The 19,383-nt window shown below is 46.3% G+C and overlaps 2 protein-coding genes across 2 annotated transcripts in view; both read left to right on the top strand.

Annotated features, from left to right (window-relative positions):
- TIA1 (TIA1 cytotoxic granule associated RNA binding protein) overlaps positions 1 to 19,383 on the top strand; it is a 162,083-nt gene that overhangs the window by 60,316 nt on the left and 82,384 nt on the right. The gene's annotated exons all lie outside the window — the stretch shown is intronic.
- FAM136A (family with sequence similarity 136 member A) lies at positions 12,791 to 19,246 on the top strand. The gene is made up of 3 exons (XM_050754559.1): positions 12,791 to 12,975; positions 13,920 to 14,060; positions 17,750 to 19,246. The coding sequence occupies exons 1-3, from the start codon at positions 12,889 to 12,891 to the stop codon at positions 17,936 to 17,938; spliced, it is 417 nt and encodes a 138-aa protein (XP_050610516.1). The 5' UTR covers positions 12,791 to 12,888; the 3' UTR covers positions 17,939 to 19,246.

Here is a 19,383-nt window from a genome sequence, read left to right on the forward strand (position 1 = left end):
CTCCAGGGAAAGCTTGCTCTCCGCCCCACAGGGGTTGTTAGGAGGGATGAATTAGACAAGAAGCTGCTTTGGGTGAAAATCCCTTCAGTCTTTTGGGGCTTGTCATAAGTGAATCATAAAATTCCCCACATTTCACCTTATTCTCTCTGATGAGCAGTGGCTCATATGCTCAATGATTTGATTCATAACAATAATCCTTGGTATTGAAAAGACATTTTCTTCCAAGAATATAAAAATACTCTGTTCTTACTTCCCTGAAACTGCATTTTTTTTTTTTTTTCTATTTTCAGATTAGGAAACTGAGGCCCAGAGAGAGGAAGGGTTTCAGCCAGAAGCATGTAGCCTCCCAGCCTGGTCCCTGTGAAAGGAAATTAAATCTTGGGACCCCAAACTCATTAAGCCAAAGGGAAAAGTCAAGCTGGGAACTGGGTCACACAAATCTGCCTCCCCTTTTGGTTCCTAAATAAGATGGCTACAAGATGAAAAGCTACACACCTCCTCCACATTTTGCCCACAAGTAATTTTTCTAGTGAGCTGCAAGATATTTTAAGGTGTTTCTGTTAAAATTTCACCATGGCAATGTAAACTGAGAGCTTATGTTTACAGGGGCAGTCACCCCAGACAAAATGCATATCTGATTGTTCCCCTGCCCCATGTTGTCTATGTTATCTTACGTAAAATGCAGATTCCCTGCATTTTTCCTCTGCCCCATTTGTCTATGTCATCTTATTTTTAAAAACGCAGATACACAGCCAGGCGCGGTGGCTGACGCCTGTAATCCCAACACTTTGGGAGGGCGAGGTGGGTGGATCACGAAGTCAGGAGTTCGAGACCAGCCTGGCCAACATGGTAAAACCTCCTCTCTACTAAAAATACAAAAATTAGCTGGGCATGGTGGCAGGCGCCTATAATCCCAGCTACTCAGGAGGCTGAGGCAGGAGAATCGTTTGAACCCGAGAGGAGGAGGTTGCAGTGAGCCGAGATCATGCCATTGCACTTCAGCACTTCAGCCTGGGAGACAGGGCGAGACTCCGTCTAAAAATAAATAAATAAATAAAAAATAAATGCAGACTCACTGAGCCAAACAAAGGCATGAATGACTATTTTTCCCTATCCCCTCTCACATGAAAACTGTGTACTTCTCAATATCCCTCCCTTTCCCCTTTAAATTTAGAGCCCTCAAAATCACCTTCAGAGAAAGGCATAGACCTGGCTCCCAAATGCACGTCCTTAACTTTGGCAAACAAATTTCCTAAAATGATTGAGACTTGTCTTTCCCCTCTGAGATTCTAGTTAAGGTTATTTCTCCACATGGGGCTTGATTTTGCTCCATTTTTCCAAGAACCCCTCACAAGTTACCCAGGACCATCTCAAGCACATAGAAGAAGCCAGAGGCCATGCCGCCTACAGGGCAATCTTGGAAGGGGAGACAATTTACAGAAATGTGAGATATCACCTTCCTATTCATCAATTTATTCAGCAAATATTCCTAATGAAGTATGTGTGTTGTAGTAACTGGTGCCAAAGAAGATACAGAGAACAATCTGACATTCTCTGGACACTCATTGTCTTGGAGGGACAACGAAAAAGGAAGAGAGAATTACTTTACTGTAGAGTGTTAAGGGCTAGGTTTCCCACGTTATGTCTGGGCCCATGGTGATACGGCTCCATTGAGTGGAGGAACACCAGGTTCTTCATCCCACTTTGAATTGGAAAAAACGACAAGGACATACGTGGAGTGGTTTTAAGGAGTGGAGAATTTAATAGGCAAGAAAGAAGGAGAAAGAAAAAAAAGCCCCCTTGTACAGAGACAGAGGGATGGCGGGCTCCAAAGCCAAGAGAGGGACCCCCAAGTGGGGCAGAAACCAGCCAGGTATATACAGAGGCTGGAGTAGGCAGTGTCTGATTTGCATAGGGCTCAGGGGATTGGTTTGAACAGTCATGTCATTCACAGAGTCCTGGAAAAAAACTGGCCCTCCCACTCTAGTCTTTTAATATGCAAATATAGGGAGCCCTCATGTTCTACACATGGGGCGGGGGGTGGGGGGGAGCGGGATATGTGGGGATGGCCATGTTGCCAGGAACATGTGGGGCAAGGGCAAGAAGGCCACCGGAATTGCCATATTTGGGTGGACCCAGTTTATAATGGCCGGCACTTGCATATCAGAGGTTGCCCGCCTGCCTCTAAGAGCTGCTTTAAAAATGAAAACTTCCCCAAGAACCCCTTTTCCTCTCTATCAACCTAAAATAATTTCTTTTTTTCTTTTTTTTTTTTTTTTTTTTGAGACGGAGTCTCACCCTGTCGCCCAGGCTGGAGTGCAATGGCATGATCTAGGCTCACTGCAATCTCCACCTCCCAGGTTCAAGCAATTCTCCTGCCTTAGCTGCCCAAGTAGCTGGGATTACAGGCATGTGCCACCATGCCTGGTTAATTTTTTTGTATTTTTATTAGGGACGGGGTTTCACCATGTTGGCCAGCCTGGTCTTGAACTCCTGACCTCCGGTGATCCACCCTCCTCAGCCTCCCAAAGTGCTGGGATTACAGGCGTGAGCCACCGCACCCAGCCTAAAATAATTTCTTTTTTTTTTTTCTTTTTTTTCTTTTTGTTTTTGAGACGGAATCTCGTTCTATTGTCCAGGCTGGAGTGCAGTGGTGCGATCGTGGCTCGCTGCAACTTCTGCCTCCTGGGTTCACATGATTCTCCTGCCTCAGCCTCCCGAGTAGCCGGGATTACAGGCCCACACCACCATGCCCGGCTAATTTTTTGTGTATTTTTAGTAGAGACGGGGTTTCACTATGTTGGCCAGACTGGTCTTGAACTCCTGATGTCGTGATCTGCCTGCCTCGGCCTCTCAAAGTGCTGGGATTATAGGCATGAGCCACCATGCTCGGCTAAAATAATTTCTTAATAACTCCTACAACAATGGCATTTGAGGAAAGAACTGACAATGTATGGGCTGGGTGTGGTGGGTCACACCTGTAATCCCAGCACTTTGGGAGGCCAAGGTAGGAGGCTCACTTGAGTCCAGGAGTTCAAGACCAGCCTGGGCAATATAGTGAAACCTCATCTGTAGGAATAATTTTAAAAATTAGCTAAGCATGATGGACCACACCCATAGTCCTAGCTACTCGGGAGGCTGAGGTGGGAGGATTGCTTGAGACTGGGAAGCAGAGGCTGCAGTGAGCTGAGATCATACCACTACACTCCAACCCGCACAATACAGCAAGACCCTATCTCAAAATAAAACAAAATTAAGAATGTGTTTTTCAGTCAATCACAGTTCCCATCACAAACCAACTTCAACCATTCGTGTTCCCTCCAGGACCCCTGCTGAGGCAGTGCATCTGAGTCCCCTGCTTTCCAATGGAATAAAAAGGGTATTATGATGGAGGATGGCAGAAAACACAAAACGCTATGGGGGCATACAGGAGGGAACACCAATTGTGTGGCATCTGATCCAAGTCTTAAGGAGGAGCCCACAAGGCACAGAAGAGCAGTGAGGAAGCACATCCCAGACAGAGGGCACAGCATGTGCAGGGACGCAGAGGCATGGAAAGGACCAATGGCACACTCAAGAGACTGTGAGTGGTGGCACAGCCTACACATGGCAAGAAATCAAGAGATGGTGTGGAAAGGTAGGTTACAGGCAGGTTGGGTGCGGTGGCTCATGCCTGTAAATCCTAGCACTCTATAAGGCCTAGGCGGGTGGATCACTTGAGGTCAGGAGTTTGAGACCAGTCTGACCAACATGGTGAAACCCCGACTCTACTAAAAATACAAAAATTAGCTGGGCATGGTGGCACACGCATGGAATTCCAACTACTGGGGAGCCTGAGGCAGGAAAATCGCTTGAACCTGGGAGGTAGAGGTTGCAGTGAGCCGAGATGGCACCCAGCCTGGGCGACAGAGCGAGACTCCGTCTCAAATTAAAAAAGAAAAAAAAAAAGGCCAGGAGCAGTGGCTCACGCCTGTAATCCCAGCACTTTGGGAGGCCGAGGCGGGCAGATCACCTGAGGACAGGAGTTCCAGACCAGCCTGGCCAACATGGCAAAACCCATCTCTACTAAAAATACAAAAATTAGCTGGGCATGGTGGCATGTGCCTGTAATCCCAGCAACTCGGGAGGCTGAGACAGGAGAATCACTTGAATCCAGAAGGTAGGTTACAGGCAGATGCTGATGGGTCTGGCTGTCCATCCTAAGAAGTTAGAACTTTCTTCTGTAGGCTAGTGAGGGACTTTGAGCAGACAACAGATAAAGGAGAACTCTGTAAATAATACCAGATTTACAGTTTAGAAAGCTCACTAAAATTTGGAAGGCAGACTGTACAAGGGAGCACTAAACAAAGGACTAATATTACAATAGTCTTGGAATGATAAAGGTGGTAAACCAAGGCAGTTGTTACTGTCACTCATGTCCCATAGCTGAGGGTGGTACTCTGGACAGAGAAATAGAACTCACAATTTCTTGGTCACTGTGGAGACCCATGCAGCTCGTTTTTATTTTTTATTTTTTACCTGATTCTTTATCTAAGGAACACAAATCTCAATCTACAAACTCAAATGTACAAGAAATATAACTTTATTTTTCCAAGACTAAAGAATTTCTAGTCATGCATGTTGGCTCACACCTGTAATCCCAGCACTTCGGGAGGCCAAGGCGGGAGAATCTCTTGAACCCAGGAGTTTTAAACCAGCCTGGTTAACATAGCAAGACCCCGTCTCTACAAAAGAAAAATTTTAAAGTTAGTCGGGCACTGCCTGTAATCCCAACACTTTGCCAGGTCAATGCAGGTGGATCACTTGAGCTCAGGAGTTCGAGATCACCCTAGGCAACATAGAGACCCCAGCTCAGTAAAAAAAAAAAAAAAAAAATTAGCCAGGTGTGGTGGTGCAGGTTCCAGCTACTGGAGAGGCTGAGGCAAGAGGATTGCTTGAGCCTGGGAATTTGAGACTGCAGTGAGCCGTGATTACACCACTGTAGTCCAGCCGGGGTGACAAAGCAAGATCCTGTCTCAAAAAAAGAAAGAAAAAAGAAAGGAAAGGAAAGGGGAAAGAATTTCTAATGTGAGCTCCCGTCTGCTGGGTGGCAAGGACATAATCTCAATCAATTTGGGAGTTAATCCCCGAGTTTCATCTGGTGGGAAGGTGGGTAGAATCATCTGTTCACACGGGCATCTATGAGGGAAAAGGTCTCCATTTTGGTTCATACCAGCTGCCTCTTCCCAAGGATGAGATTTCTCCAGATCCGGTTCTCTCAGATACTTCTGGGCTCTGGGCTCCTCTCAGCTGCCTGGAGATCATTAGGCAATTCCCATTCTGGGCCATGGGAAAGAGATATCATCGGGCTGTCTGTGGTCCTATTTAGTTTCATGCTACTCTGGGGCCAGCTCCTACTCACACTGAGCCTTGGAGAACCCTGTGGACTGCCTAAGGCCCTGTCTGCCTAGACCCACCATGCAGCCATCACCCCTCTGGAGCCTGGCCAACTCCCTGAGACTCTACAAAGGCAGACATGACCCCTTTGTTCCTAGATTGCTTAGCCTAGCTGGGGGGTTCTATCAACCGCCATCCCAGGACTTACTCAAATCTTTACATTTGAATTATAATTTCAGCCCTTTTCTGCTTAACATTGATCACTAGCTGTATGCAATGTTTCCTCTCACTTGTATATGACATGGAAACATTTGTAATATAATTGTAAAAGCAAGATACCAAAGTATATATATTTTATTACTACAATTTTTATTTATTTATTTATTGAGATGGAGTCTTGCCCTGTTGCCAGGCTGGAGTACAGTGGTGCGATCTCGGCTCACTGCAACCTCCGCCTCCCGGGTTCAGGCAATTCCCCTGCCTCAACCTCCCCAGTAGCTGGGACCACAGGCGCGTGCCACCACGCCCGGCGAATTTTCTGTATTTTAATAGAGACGAGGTTTCACCATGTTGGCCAGGATGGTCTCAATCTCCTGACCTCATGATTCACCTGCCTCAGCCTCCCAAAATGCTGGGATTACAGGCGTGAGCCACCACGCCCGGGCTACTACAATGTTTTTTAAAACCCATATAGAAAAAAATAAAGACTGGAAAGAAATAAATCAAGACCATACAGATGAGATTGTGACCCTGGAGATGACAGAACACCTAGAAAAAAGAGACATGGAGCTGCCATATGAGCTCTAGAATGCTTACTTCAGATGATATATGAGAAACAAACATTTATCATGTTTCAGCAAAAGAAAGAAATCAAAAATTTAACAGTGATATTTGAAGTAGTAGTATAGCCAGGTATGGTGGCGCATGCCGGTAATCCCAGCTACTAGGGAAGCTGAGGCAGGAGAATCACTTGAACCCAGGAGGTGGAGGTTGCAGTGAGCCAAGATCGTGCCACTGCACTCCAGCCAGGGCAAGAGAGTGAGGCTCCGTCTAAATAAATAAATAAAAATTAATATATAAATAAATAAAGTTAGTTGTAGGATAGTATTATGGATTTTTACATTTTTATCTATTTATTGTTGCTTTTCTCTGGTTTCCAAATATTTCTAGCAATCTGATTACCTGTATAATGAAATTAATGAGGGGTTAGTATGTGCCAAACACTAGGCAAAGAATTGGTGAAAAGCAATGAATAAAACAGACATGGTCCCTCTCCTCATAGAGTTTTTAATCTAGCAAAGAAAACAAACATGGGACAAGTAATGAATAATAGTGATGCACACCATCACAGACAAGTACAGGGTGCCAAGAAAATATAATGACAGAGGGGCATACAGAGTGGGAAGGGGTCAATCAGAAAAGTCTTTTTTAAGAAAACATTATGCCAGCCAGGCATGGTGGCTCACACCTATAATCCAAGCACTTTGGGAGGCAGTGGCTCGTCATGCTAACCAGGTTGGTCTCGAACTCCTGATCTCAGGTGATCCACCCACCTCGGCCTCCCAAAGTGCTGGGATTACAGGCATGAGCCACCGCACCAGCCAAATATAATTTTTTAACTTCTCAAGAATACTTTCAAATCTTGGAGTTAAGAAACTTGTTTTTTGTTTTTTGAGACAGGGTCTCACTTTGTCACCCAGGCTGGAGTGCTGGGGCACAATCATAGCTCACTGGAGCCTCCATCTCCTGAGCTCAAGCAGTCCTCCCACCTCAGGCTCCTGAGTAGCTGAGACAACAGCTCCACCATGCCCGGCTAATTTTTTTATTTTTTACTGAGGCAGGATCTCCCTATATTGCCCAGGTTGGTCTCAAACTCCTGGCCTCAAGTGATCCTCCCTCCTCGGCCTCCCAAAGTGCTAGGATTGCAGCTATGAGCCCTCTTGACCAGCCAGAAGGATTCTTTTAAAACAAAACACAAAAAGAATTATTAAAAGTCCACAAAGTAGGAGGAAATATTGTAACACATATAACTGACAAAGAGCCATTACGATACTATGTAAATATATTCGACAGGCCAGGTGCAGTGGCACAGGCCTGTAATCCCAGCACCTTAGGAGGCCGAGGCGGGTGAATCACAAGGTCAGGAGTTCAAGACCAGCCTGGCCAAGGTGGTGAAACCCAGTCTCTACTAAAAACACAAAAATTAGATGGGCGTGGTGGCACACACCTGTAATCCCAGCTACTCGGGAAGCTGGGGCAGAGAATTGCTTGAACCTGGGAGGTGAAGGTTGCAATGAGCCAAGATCACGCCACTGCACTCCAGACTGGGCAACAGAGCAAGACTCTATCTCAAAAAAATAGAATAAAATAAAAAAATAAAATAAAATAAAATAAAAGTACTCGACAAGCCAACAAGTAAATGACCACTCAATAGAAAGATTTTTTTTTTGAGATGGAATTTTGCTCCGTTGCCCAGGCTGGAGTGCAGTGGAGCAATCTCAGCTCACTGCAACCTAAGCCTCCCAGGTTTAAGCAATTCTCCTGCCTCAGCCTCCTGAGTAACTGGGATTACAGGCCTGTGCCACCGTGCCTGGCTAATTTTTGTATTTTTAGTACAGACTGGGTTACACCATGTTGGCCAGGCCAGTCTCAAAATCCTGGTTTCAAGTGATCCGTCCACCTCAGCCTCCCAGACTTCTGGGATTATAGGCGTGAGCCGCCATCCAGCCACAATAGGAAGATTTAAACAGGATCAATTGTAGTAGGCCAGGCAATAATAATAATAATAGTGGCTTTAGGGTGATAACAGTAAGCTAGAGAGATGTGAATAGATTCAAGAGATATTTACATAATTGGATATTTATAATCATAAAACATTTGCTTTATTTTATATTTAATAATATACTTATATAAAATAATTATTCAACCAAAGTTTTGAATATATATGTATTTTTTTGGCAGAGAGCTCTGAAGCAATTGTGTGTGTGTGCGTGTGTTCGTGTATATATATATTTTTTTATTTTTTTTTTAATCTGAGACAGGGTCTCTGTCGCACAGGCTGGAGTGCAGTGGCGTGATCTCAGCTCACTGCAATCTCTGCCTCCCGGGTTCAAGTGATTCTTATGTCTCAGTCTCCCGAGTACCTGGTATTACAAGCATTCGCCACCACACCCAGCTAATTTTTGTATTTTTAGTAGAGACGGGGTTTCACCGTGTTGGCCAGGCTGGTCTCGAACTCCTGGCCTCAAGTGATCCACCTGCCTCGGCCTCCCAAAGTGCTGGGAATACAGGCGTGAGCCATCATGCCCAGCCAACAACTGAATATATTTTTTAAAAGTATTCATGACTTCCAAAATGTTGATTGAATTCTTCATTCTGCAGAAGACAGTTTTCTTTGCTTGTGAGCTTTTTTTTCCCCACCAAGGCATCATAATTGACCAAGGAGTATCATGACTAGAGAGTGATAACACTTCAAGCTCATTCTTATTGGCATTAATTTTTTTAAAAAGTGATAACATGAGAATTGCTTTCTAAATTATCAGTTTGATTTATAAAGGTTCATCTGGAAGTCTTCAACCAAGGTTGGCCATAGCTGGGTTTCTGGCTATCACCCATAGCTAACCTGAGGGTTAGAAAAGGTAGCAGCAATTAGCAAAATTTACTTCCTCCCCTCATCCCGGGCCTCCTGGCCCCCATTTATCTCACCCACATCCTGAGCATGAGCAAATAGGTAAGAGCCCTAGTCCCTCTTATGCCACTGTTTGTCTCTGGCAGAGAGGCTGGGAGTGCTTCTGCCACTGCTGGGCCGGCGTTCACAGGATGGCAGGCAGGAGAGGTGGGAAAGGAATCAAGATGACAGAACTGACTACCCAGGATCCTGAAAGAGCTGTGACTTGTTTCCAGTGAATCAGCCCAGGCTTGAGCCAGATAATCCTGAAACCTCATTTTCCCACCCTCAAAGTACCAGGGTAATATATCACAGACAGGTATCTGAGCTTCCTAACATGACATTAAACTCCGCTTCCACCATGACTCCCATCTGATTTCCACAGCCAGCTAACTGCAAGTCAGGAATCATTTTTCTTTTTCTTTTTCTTTTTTTTCTTTCTTTCTTTTTTTTTTTTTTTTTTTTTTTAGGCAGAGTCTCGCTCTGTCACCTAGGCTGTAGTGCAGTGGCACCATCTCAGCTCACTGCAACCTCCACCTCCTGAGTTCAAGTGATTCTCCCACCTCAGCCTCTGAGTAGCTGGGATTGCAGGTGTGTGCCTCTATGCCCAGCTAATGTTTTTAAATTTTAGTAGAGATGGGGGTTTCACCATGTTGGCCAGGCTGGTCTCAAGCTCCCGGCCTCAAGTGATCTGCCTGCCTCGGCCTCCCGATGTGCTGGAATTACAGAAGTGAACCACCACCCCAGCCAAGAATCATTTTTCATAAATACTAAAAGTACCATTCAATTTGTGTATACAAACTAACAAGCCTGAATTACTCAAGGACTTTTAAACTCATTTAGCGTGATTAACTTGGTTCCTACAAGTAGGAGCTGTTGGAGAGGTTCTGTCTGGAATTTTAGGAATAAGAGGGAAAGGTGAGTAGTTTCAGACTGTGCTATAAAGAAGAAAGAAAGAACTTTCTGTGGAACATGGGACATAAGTATAAACACTAAGTCAGTCACAATGGAGATTTCCTACTTTTTCTAGTCTGGAGTTAGCCCATCAGGATTGGAATTCTAGCTCCACCAGTTTAAAAATGTGCAATCTCTGGCAAGTGGTTTCACCTCCCTAGGCCTCAATTTTCTGCCCTGAGTGAGAGAAAAGAGGAGAGTAAAGTACCCACCTCATAGGGTGCTTTGTCATGGAAATTAAATGAGATCATTCCGTAAAAGGCACTTAAAACACTGTCTGGCACATTATTTAATAGTTGGCGTCACCCTTTTTCCAGCTGCTGCTGGGAGCCGCCTGTAGTAGAGTTTGAAATGAACAGGCTGTCTCGAGACCCTGAACTGTGATTTATGGGGAGATACTCATACTTGTACTCACTAGAGAGGGCCTGGTGCTGGAAGAACACAGCTTGCTTTCTTTTTTTTTTTTTTTTTTCTTCTTTTTTTGAGACGGAGTCTCACTTTGTTTCCCAGGCTGGAGTGCAGTGGCATGATCTCAGCTCACTGCAACCTCTGCCTCCAGGATTCAAGCGATTCTCCTGTCTCAGCCTCCCAAAGCAGACAGGACTGCAAGTCCCTGCCACCATGCCTGGCTAATTTTTGTGTTTTTAGTAGAGACAGGGTTTCACCATGTTAGCCAAGCTGGTCTCAAACTCCTGACCTCAGGTGATCCACCTGCCTCTGCTCCCCAAAGTACTGGGATTACAGGCACGAGCCACCGCGCCCAGTCAGAGCACAGCTTTCCTCAAAGAAGCTTGGGTTGAGTCAAACTCCCCTCTGCCCTCAAACTAGAGTTCTCCTGCCATCTAGTGCCCAATGGCAGAAAATGGTTAAATTCCAATGACGGCCCCATTCCTTTGTTCCACCCCATCCCCATCTTGCACCCCCATGCCTGACATGGCTTTCTCTTCAGCCCCACATGCCAAGCAAACACCCACTCATCTCAATTCAATTCAAAGCCTCAATTCAAGCCTTATCTCCTCTAAGAAAGCTTTCCTGAGGAACCCGGATGGCTCACTCCTTCTTGCCAGCCTGGGCCACCTCCTCCAGCACACCTCTTCCAATACTGCCCCTTCCCCTTCTCCATGGAGCATGCGTTTCCCTTCTCCACTGACGCTACCCTCTGGACCCGCACTCCTAGCTGACGTATTCGATAAATGAATGCACACGACAGTACTGTTATGGGTGGGACAGTGAGGCATTCTGAATAAAACTGCTTCAGGAATTCAGAAACAGTTTCATGTTGCTGGCACATAGTGCTTCATTGATGATCTGCAGTCCCTGCTTTTCTCTGAGGTTCATTTTTTATTAGAAATAAATGCATAAACATACATCTACCCTGTGATCCAACAATCCCATTTCTAAATATTTACCCAAAAGAAAAGAAAATATGTGTCTACAAAAGACTTGGTCAAGGACTGCATGGTGGTGCATGCCCATAATCCATTTGATAGGCAGAGGCAGGAGGATAGCTTGAGGTCAGGAGTTTGAGACCAGCCTGGACAACATAGCAAGATCCCATCTCCAAAAGGAAAAAAAAAGTGGTCAAGGATGTTCATAGTCACCATTTTATTCATAATAGCTACTAACTGAAAAGATCCAGACACCCATCAGCAGGGGAATGGATCAACAAATGTAGGCTGGGCCCAGTGGCTCATGCCTGCAATCCCAGCATTTTGGGAGGCCAAGGTGGGTGGATCCCTTGAGCCCAGGAGTTGGAGACCTGCTTGGCTAATATGGTGAAACCCTGTGTCTACAAAAAAATACGAAAATTAGCCAGGCATTGTGGTGCATGCCTGTAATCCCAGTTACTCGGGAGGCTGAGACATGAGAATCACTTGAACCAGGAAGGTGGAAGCTGCAATGAGCTGAGTCCGCATTACTGCACTCCAGCCTGGGTGACAGAATGAGACCTTGTCTCAAAAAACAACAACAAAAAATGTGATATGTCCATTCAATAGAATACTACTTAGCAGCAAAAAATAACCAACAACACAGTTCAATATCAAAAGCATTATGCTAAGCAATTTTTAGCAATATGCTATAGAAAAAAAGCCAGACAGAAAAGGAGTACTTATTGAATAATAACATACATATGACATTCTAGAAAGAGAAAATACAATCTACAGTGACAGAAGCAGACCAGTGAGAGCAGGGGTGGGGAGACGGGGAAGAAAGGACGGAGATTGGGACAAGACAGAGTTTGGGTTTTTGTTGTTGTTGTTTAGAGACAGAGTCTCACTGCCGCCCAGGCTGGAGTGCAATGGCGTGATTTCGGCTCACTGCAACCTCTCCCTCCCGGATTCAAGCAATTCTTCTGCCTCAACCTCCCAAATAGCTGGGACTACAGGCATGTGCCACCACACCCGGCTAATTTTTGTGTTTTTAGTAGAGACGGGGTTTCGCCATTTTGGCCAGGCTGGTCTCAAACTCCTGTGCTCAGGTGATCCACCTGCCTTAGCCTCCCAAAGTGCTGGGATTACAGTCCAGTCCTAAGCCACCGCGCCCGGCCGACAGGGTTTGTTAAAACTCATCAAGCAGCACGCCTAAGATCTGGGCATTTATCCGTATGTAAATTACATTAAATTATTTTAAAGAATGTAAAGGTAGGGATCAAGGGAGGGGAGGAGGAAAGGCAGGCAGCAACCGCGGGGCAGGTGTTCCGGTGACTGGTTCCCAGGCGGGAGGACGACGGTGGGCTCGCAGACACCAGCATGCAGTGGCTCCGTTCGGCCGCCAGGTGGGGGGCGTGGGCCAGGGAAGGGCGGGCGGCGAAGGGCGGTGAGGGGGCGGGCCCGTACGCCGATTCTATATGGGCGCCGGCGCGGAGCGCCGCGGGGCAACGCAGGGTAGCCATGGCGGAGCTGCAGCAGCTGCGGGTGCAGGAGGCGGTGGACTCCATGGTGAAGAGTCTGGAAAGAGAGAACATCCGGAAGATGCAGGTAGCGAGGTTGGGGCCGAACCGGGACCCTCTTCTCAGCGGGTGGGTTCCGGGCCCTTCCCTCAGCCACCACGCGACGCCTGGCACAGCAGCCCGCGTCCCCGGAGACCGGGTGTGGGCGGCCCTGGGGTCGCCGCGGCGGCCTCGGACAGGACTTCGGAAGCTTTGGCAGATCGGATGAAATCCGTGTGCCCTCGCCATGCGCGAGGCTGTTTTCCGCCCCGTCCAGCCCGGGGCAGGAGCGTCCCCGGCGGCAGGTGGGAAGCCCCTGGTGGCAGGCGCTCGCCCCACCACCTTCCCCTCTTACGCGGCCCCTTCCACAAGTGAGCGGCCCGAGGCCCAGCAGAGGCGCTGCCAAGGTGAAAGACCAGAAAGGCGAGGGCTTCCGGCCTCCCCGATAGCCAGGTCATGCCCTCTTCTCTTGCGCCCAACTCCGCTTCACACAGCGCGGGTTTCTACACTGTTCTCTGAGCCCCGCAATGCCTCTGTGTGTGTCGGTCCTGCTTCTCTCACGGAGTATGCGTTTCCCAGATAGTGCCCCTTGAGTCATTGATTAGAGGGTTGGCTGCCCTCTGGTGGAATTTGTATTACTAGGTTGCTGACCTCTGAACCCCGTGGAAGAAGCACCTAGTTTTCAGAATTTGGCTTCGTCAGACCACCCTACCCTCACCCACTCGGGCATACCTCTGTTCACCCAACCATCGGTGCAACAGGTGCTGATGAGCTAGCAGCAAGGAGACCATGAAACACTACACTAGACATTGAGGATAATTTTCCCCAGTGGTGGTTTTAAGGTCCTGGTGTCTATTCTCAGGGAAGGTGAAAGCAGAAGGTAGAGAGGGAGGTGCAGATATACACATGGCCTTCTAACTCGTGTAGTGCTCCATACTCATCTGTGTCCCCAGAGGCTTTCCTACCTAATCTCTCTCTGCCCTTTCTCCCCAGGGTCTCATGTTCCGATGCAGCGCCAGCTGTTGTGAGGACAGCCAGGCCTCCATGAAGCAGGTGCACCAGTGCATCGAGCGCTGCCATGTGCCTCTGGCTCAAGCCCAGGCTTTGGTCACCAGTGAGTTGGAGAAGTTCCAGGTGAGAAATATCCTAGACATAGCACTCTAGTCTTTGATACAGACTTTTACAGGAGATGACAAGCATTTGTTCAAAACTCTTGGCTTTAGTGTCTTGGTTCTGTTAAGAGTTGTGATAGTCATGGCCAACCAGTTTTCACAGGATTTGAAATTTTGCAAAAAGTCTTGGCAGTCGAGTGCCTTAAGTTGAACATCATTTCCTATAGAAATGATGTAGGCCAAGTGGGGTGGCTCATGCCTGTAATTCCAGCACTTTGGAAGGCTGAGGCCGGTGGATCATGAGAGCAAGAGATCAAGACCATCCTGGCCAGCATGGTGAAACCTCATCTCTACTAAAATACAAAAAATTAGCCGGGCATGGTGGCACGCACCTGTAGTCCCAGATACTAGGGAGGCTGAGGCAGGGGAATCTCTTGAACCCGGGAGGCGGAGTTGCAGTGATCCAAGATCACACCACTGCACTCTAGCCTGGCAACAGAGCGAGACTGTCTCAAAAAAAAAAAAAAAGAAATGATGTAATGGGGAGTTTCCAGGGGAGTTCATGACCCAGAGCCCTTATACAGTTTGTTGGAGAGAAAGCGTTTGTTTGTTCCTTTTGCCATAACCACCAAATATAATATGTATACTGTATAATATAAAGTTTCCTGACTGGGCGCATAGCTCACGCCTGTAATTCCAACACTTTGGGAGGCCAAGGTGGGTGGATCTCGAGGTCAGGAGTTCGAGACCATCCTGGCCAACATGGTGAAACCCCGTCTCTACTAAAACTACAGAAATTATCCAGGCGTGGTGGTGGGTGCCTGTAATCCCAGCTACTCGGGAGGCTGAGGCAGGAGAATCGCTTGAAACCAGAAGGCGCAGGTTGCAGTGAGCCAAGATCACGTTCCATTGCACTCTAGCCTGGACAACAAGAGTGAAACTCTGTCTCAAAAAAAAATAAAATAAAATAATAATGGCCGGGCACGGTGGCTCACACCTGTAGTCCCAGCACTTTGGGAGGCTGAGGAGGGCGGATCACGAGGTCAGGAGATACAGACCATCCTGGCTAATATGGTGAAACCCCATCTCTACTAAAAATACAAAAAATTGGCCGGGCATGGTGGTGGGCACCTGTAGTCCCAGCTACTCGGGAGGCTGAGGCAGGAGAATGGCGTGAACCTGGGAGGCGGAGCTTGCAGTGAGCTGAGATTGTGCCACTGCACTCCAGCCTGGGCGACAGAGACTCTGTCTCAAAAAATAAAATAAAATAAAAATAAAGTTTCCTAAAACATATTAATTTAGGCCGGGCGCGGTGGCTCAAGCCTGTAATCTCAGCACTTTGGGAGGCCGAGACGGGCGGATCACAAGGTCAGGAGATCGAGACCATCCTGGCTAACACGGCGAAACCCCGTCTCTACTAAAAACACACAAAAAAAATTAGCCGGGAGGTGGCGGCGCCTGTGGTCCCAGCTACTCGGGAGGCTGAGGCAGGAGAATGGCGGGAACCCGGGAGGCGGAGCTAGCAGTGAGCTGAGATCTGGCCACTGTACCCCAGCCTGGGCGACAGAGCGAGACTCCGTCTCAAAAAAAAAAAAAAAAAAACATATTAATTTATTTTTAAAAGAGCAGAATCTCTAGAAAGGTAGGATAGCCTTGAAAAGGTAAAGATTAGAATAACACCCTTCCACCATTTTGTGGACTTATACACCCACCCAGGACTGCCCCTACTTGCTATACCCAGAGGGCCGCCCCTCTGTCACTAAGGAGCAGTCATTTATGTGAATCATTATTACTGTTGACTTACTGATTTCTGGCTCACAAGCCCCTCTGAGGTTACTAAAAGAGCTCCCTCTTTCCTTCTCTGGAGCAAAGAGTATCCACAACTTCATTTTACTCCCATCTTCAAAGTATATTTTTCTGGAAGCTGGGGGAAGCAAACCTACTTCCAAGCCAGCTTTTCATAGCCTGAGGTTCCATCCACATGGAAAACTTATACCTAATGTGATACATCTTTACATTCTTCCATTCAAAACTTCAAAGTTACTGCCATTATGAAGGAATAACTTCTTCAAGATCATGGAACCCCAAAGGGTTTCTTTGTGTTCTTTTTGACAGCTAATTTTATAGATGGGGTCTTTGAAATTTTGATTCTTGGATTGCTCTATAACTCTCCTTGCATTATCTTTTTAGTCCTCTCCAAGTGGACTTCAACTCTTCACTGGACCAGAACTGCTCCTGCCACTCACTTCCATGGGGCCGAATCCGGGGGTCATTTCTCAGTCTTCATCTTACTCTGTCTGCATCATTGACACAATGGATCCCTCTCCTTCTTAAAGCACTTTATTCAGTTGGTCACCAGGATGTCTCACTTGCCTTGTTTTCTACCTCCTTCCTTAGCCTCCCTTTCTTGCCCTCCTTTGCTATCTCTTCCCTGCTCCAGCCTCTGAGCATCAGAATGCCCAGGGCTGTCCTTGTTTCTTTTCTCCTTTCTGACTACTCTTCTAGTCTCCTGTAGCCTCATAGCTGTAAATATAATCTCTATGCTGACAGCTCCTGCATTTATATCTATAGGCCAGACCTCACTCATAAACTCCACATTCACATATCCAACTAATTCCTCAACATCTCCATTTACTTTGCCTCTTTCCTCTCACTGGAATATAAGTTCTGTAAGGGTAAGAACTTTGTTTTACTCACTGCTATATTCCCTAACATTAAAAGAGTGCCTGGCACATAGTAGATGCTCAATAAATATTTGTTGAATTGAATGTTTTCCTGTAGAAAGAACAGACTTTAGATCGGGCGTGGCATCTCACACCTGTAATCCTAGCACTTTGGGAGGCTGAGGCAGGCAGATCACCTGAGGTCAAGAGTTTGAGACCGACCTGACCAACATAGAGAAACCCCCTCTCTACTAAAAATACAAAATTAGCCAGGCATGGTGGCACATGCCTGTAATCCCAGCTACTCAGGAGGGCGAGGCAGGAGAATCACTTGAACCTGGGAGGCGGAGGTTGTGGTGAGCCGAGATCATGCCATTGCACTCCCTCTCAGGCAACAAGAGCAAAACTCCGTCTAAAAAAAAAAAAAAAAAAAAAAGAAGGTGTTTGTAAGTCTTACAATAACCTCTAGGGACCTCTCATTTCCTGGAAGAATGTTCTGTACAATTTATTCTGTCATTCACTTGCTTTCTAGTAATAGTTTGAGCCCTCCTGGTGCCATCTTCTGTTTGAGTCAAGACAGTCTCGGAAAGCCAAACACAGTGGTTCACACCTATAATCCCAACATTTTGGGAGGCCGAGGAGGGAGGATCACTTGAGCCCAGGAGTTCGAAGCCAGCCTGGGCAACATAGGGAGATCCCATCTCTACAAAAATAATTTCTAAGAAAATATTAGCCAAGAGTGGCAGCTTGTGCCTGTGGTCCTAGCTACTTGAGAGCGGAGGTGGAAAGATAGTGTTAGCCTCGGACGTTGAGTCTGCAAAAGCCATAATTGTGCCACTGCAGCGCAGCACTCCAGCCTGGGCAACAAAGTGAGACTCTGTCTCAAAAAAAAAAAAAAACCTTGGCCAATCACACTAACATGTCCCTTTAATTGACCAAGATAATACATATTAAACCTGTACCACAGGGCCTAACACATAATGAGCACACAGTAAGTAGATGGAGGCCTTACTCTCAGCTTTTTCTGCCTTCTTCCTTCTTGCCACAGGACCGCCTGGCCCGGTGCACCATGCATTGCAACGACAAAGCCAAAGATTCAATAGATGCTGGGAGTAAGGAGCTTCAGGTGAAGCAGCAGCTGGACAGTTGTGTGACCAAGTGTGTGGATGACCACATGCACCTCATCCCAACTATGACCAAGAAGATGAAGGAGGCTCTCTTATCCATTGGGAAATAAAAGTCTTTGCCAGTGGCCATCGGGGCTGAGGGCAAGAATATATTTTTTTATAAGGAATTGGGAATTTTAGTCTTTTAAGCAAGGTTTACAAATGAAGAAATGAAGGATGGCCACAAGTGTAAGGCATATGTCACTTGCCTCTGGACACTGGTTATTTTATGTTTCAGTCCTAAAAAAAATGAAATGGAAAAAAGTGGTGCTAAATCGGGTCAGAGAGATTACAGGAGAGTTTTAGAGCTTATTATTTCCTGTGGCCAGCGCTTGTCCTGGCAATAAGGCTCTCCCCTGTAACAAGCCAGAGCCTTCCAAGGTACCAGACTCTTCTTACTGCACAGGTAGTAACAGGCTGGCAGGTTAGAGTTGGTGGAGTCTGAGAAGAAATATTTTCTCTTTGTTGCCAACATCCTGTTTACCAGAAGTGTCACCATACCATTTTCCATAAGCTGTGAAACAAAATCAATGAGGTCACTAACTTAGAAGGGAAAGAAAGTTTTCTGGGTCTTTGTTTTGTAGGTTTTGGGTAATTTATACAAGGACATACAAGTTGATCTTAAGATGTGGAATTGGGAGGGAGACTAGTTTGGATAAGAACTTTGAAAGGTTCCTTGTGGATCCCCATTTCTGGTCATCAAGATGTGGATGTATGTTTCTTAAAGTTATTACATGCTGCATCTTTCAGCCTGGAGACCATGCAGAAACATGAGAGGTGATGACACACTAATTATGGGAAGCAGAATTACTGGCTGATGGCCCCTGAGGCTGTGTATAGCAAAATGACAGGACAATCCTGCAGTAACACTTTTCCCTTGAAGAGAAGGGGGTTTTGATTGTGATATATACTAGTATCTAGGAATGAACAGTAAAAGAGGAGCAGTTGGCTACTTTATTATAACAGAGTAATGAAGTACTGGATTTGGAAAAACCTGGTTTTATTAGAACAGATGGAATGAAAGCCTAAACCTAACATTGCCTACTTAGCCCCCTGAATTAACAGAGCCCAATTGAGACAAACCCCTGACAATAGGAATTCAAGGGAGAAAAAGTAAGCAACTTGGGCTAGGATGAGCTGACTCCCTTAGAGCAAAGGAGAGGCAGCCCCCATTACCAAATACCATTTTTGTCTGGGGCTTGTGCAGCTGGCAGTGTTCCTGCCCTGGCGTGGCAACTTACTGTTTTGATAGCAACTTCGTTGTATTTTCACCAACTTATTACTTGAAATTATAGCCTGTCCATTTGCTGTTTCTAGGCTGTGACATATTTTCTTAGTGGTTTGGTTTTAAAAATAAATAAGGTTTAATTTTCTCCCCACTATTGTGTTTTCTTTCCTTATATCTGGGCAGTGAATATATAACTTTCTCAGGATGCTTCTCCTTTTAAAAGGTTAAATGAGTTTAAAATGTCCAGAAGAGCAGAAATTAGTTGTTATGGTTCAGATTCAGAACTGG

Source organism: Macaca thibetana, chromosome 13, assembly GCF_024542745.1.
Source record: "Macaca thibetana thibetana isolate TM-01 chromosome 13, ASM2454274v1, whole genome shotgun sequence".
Taxonomy (NCBI): Eukaryota; Metazoa; Chordata; class Mammalia; order Primates; family Cercopithecidae; genus Macaca; species Macaca thibetana.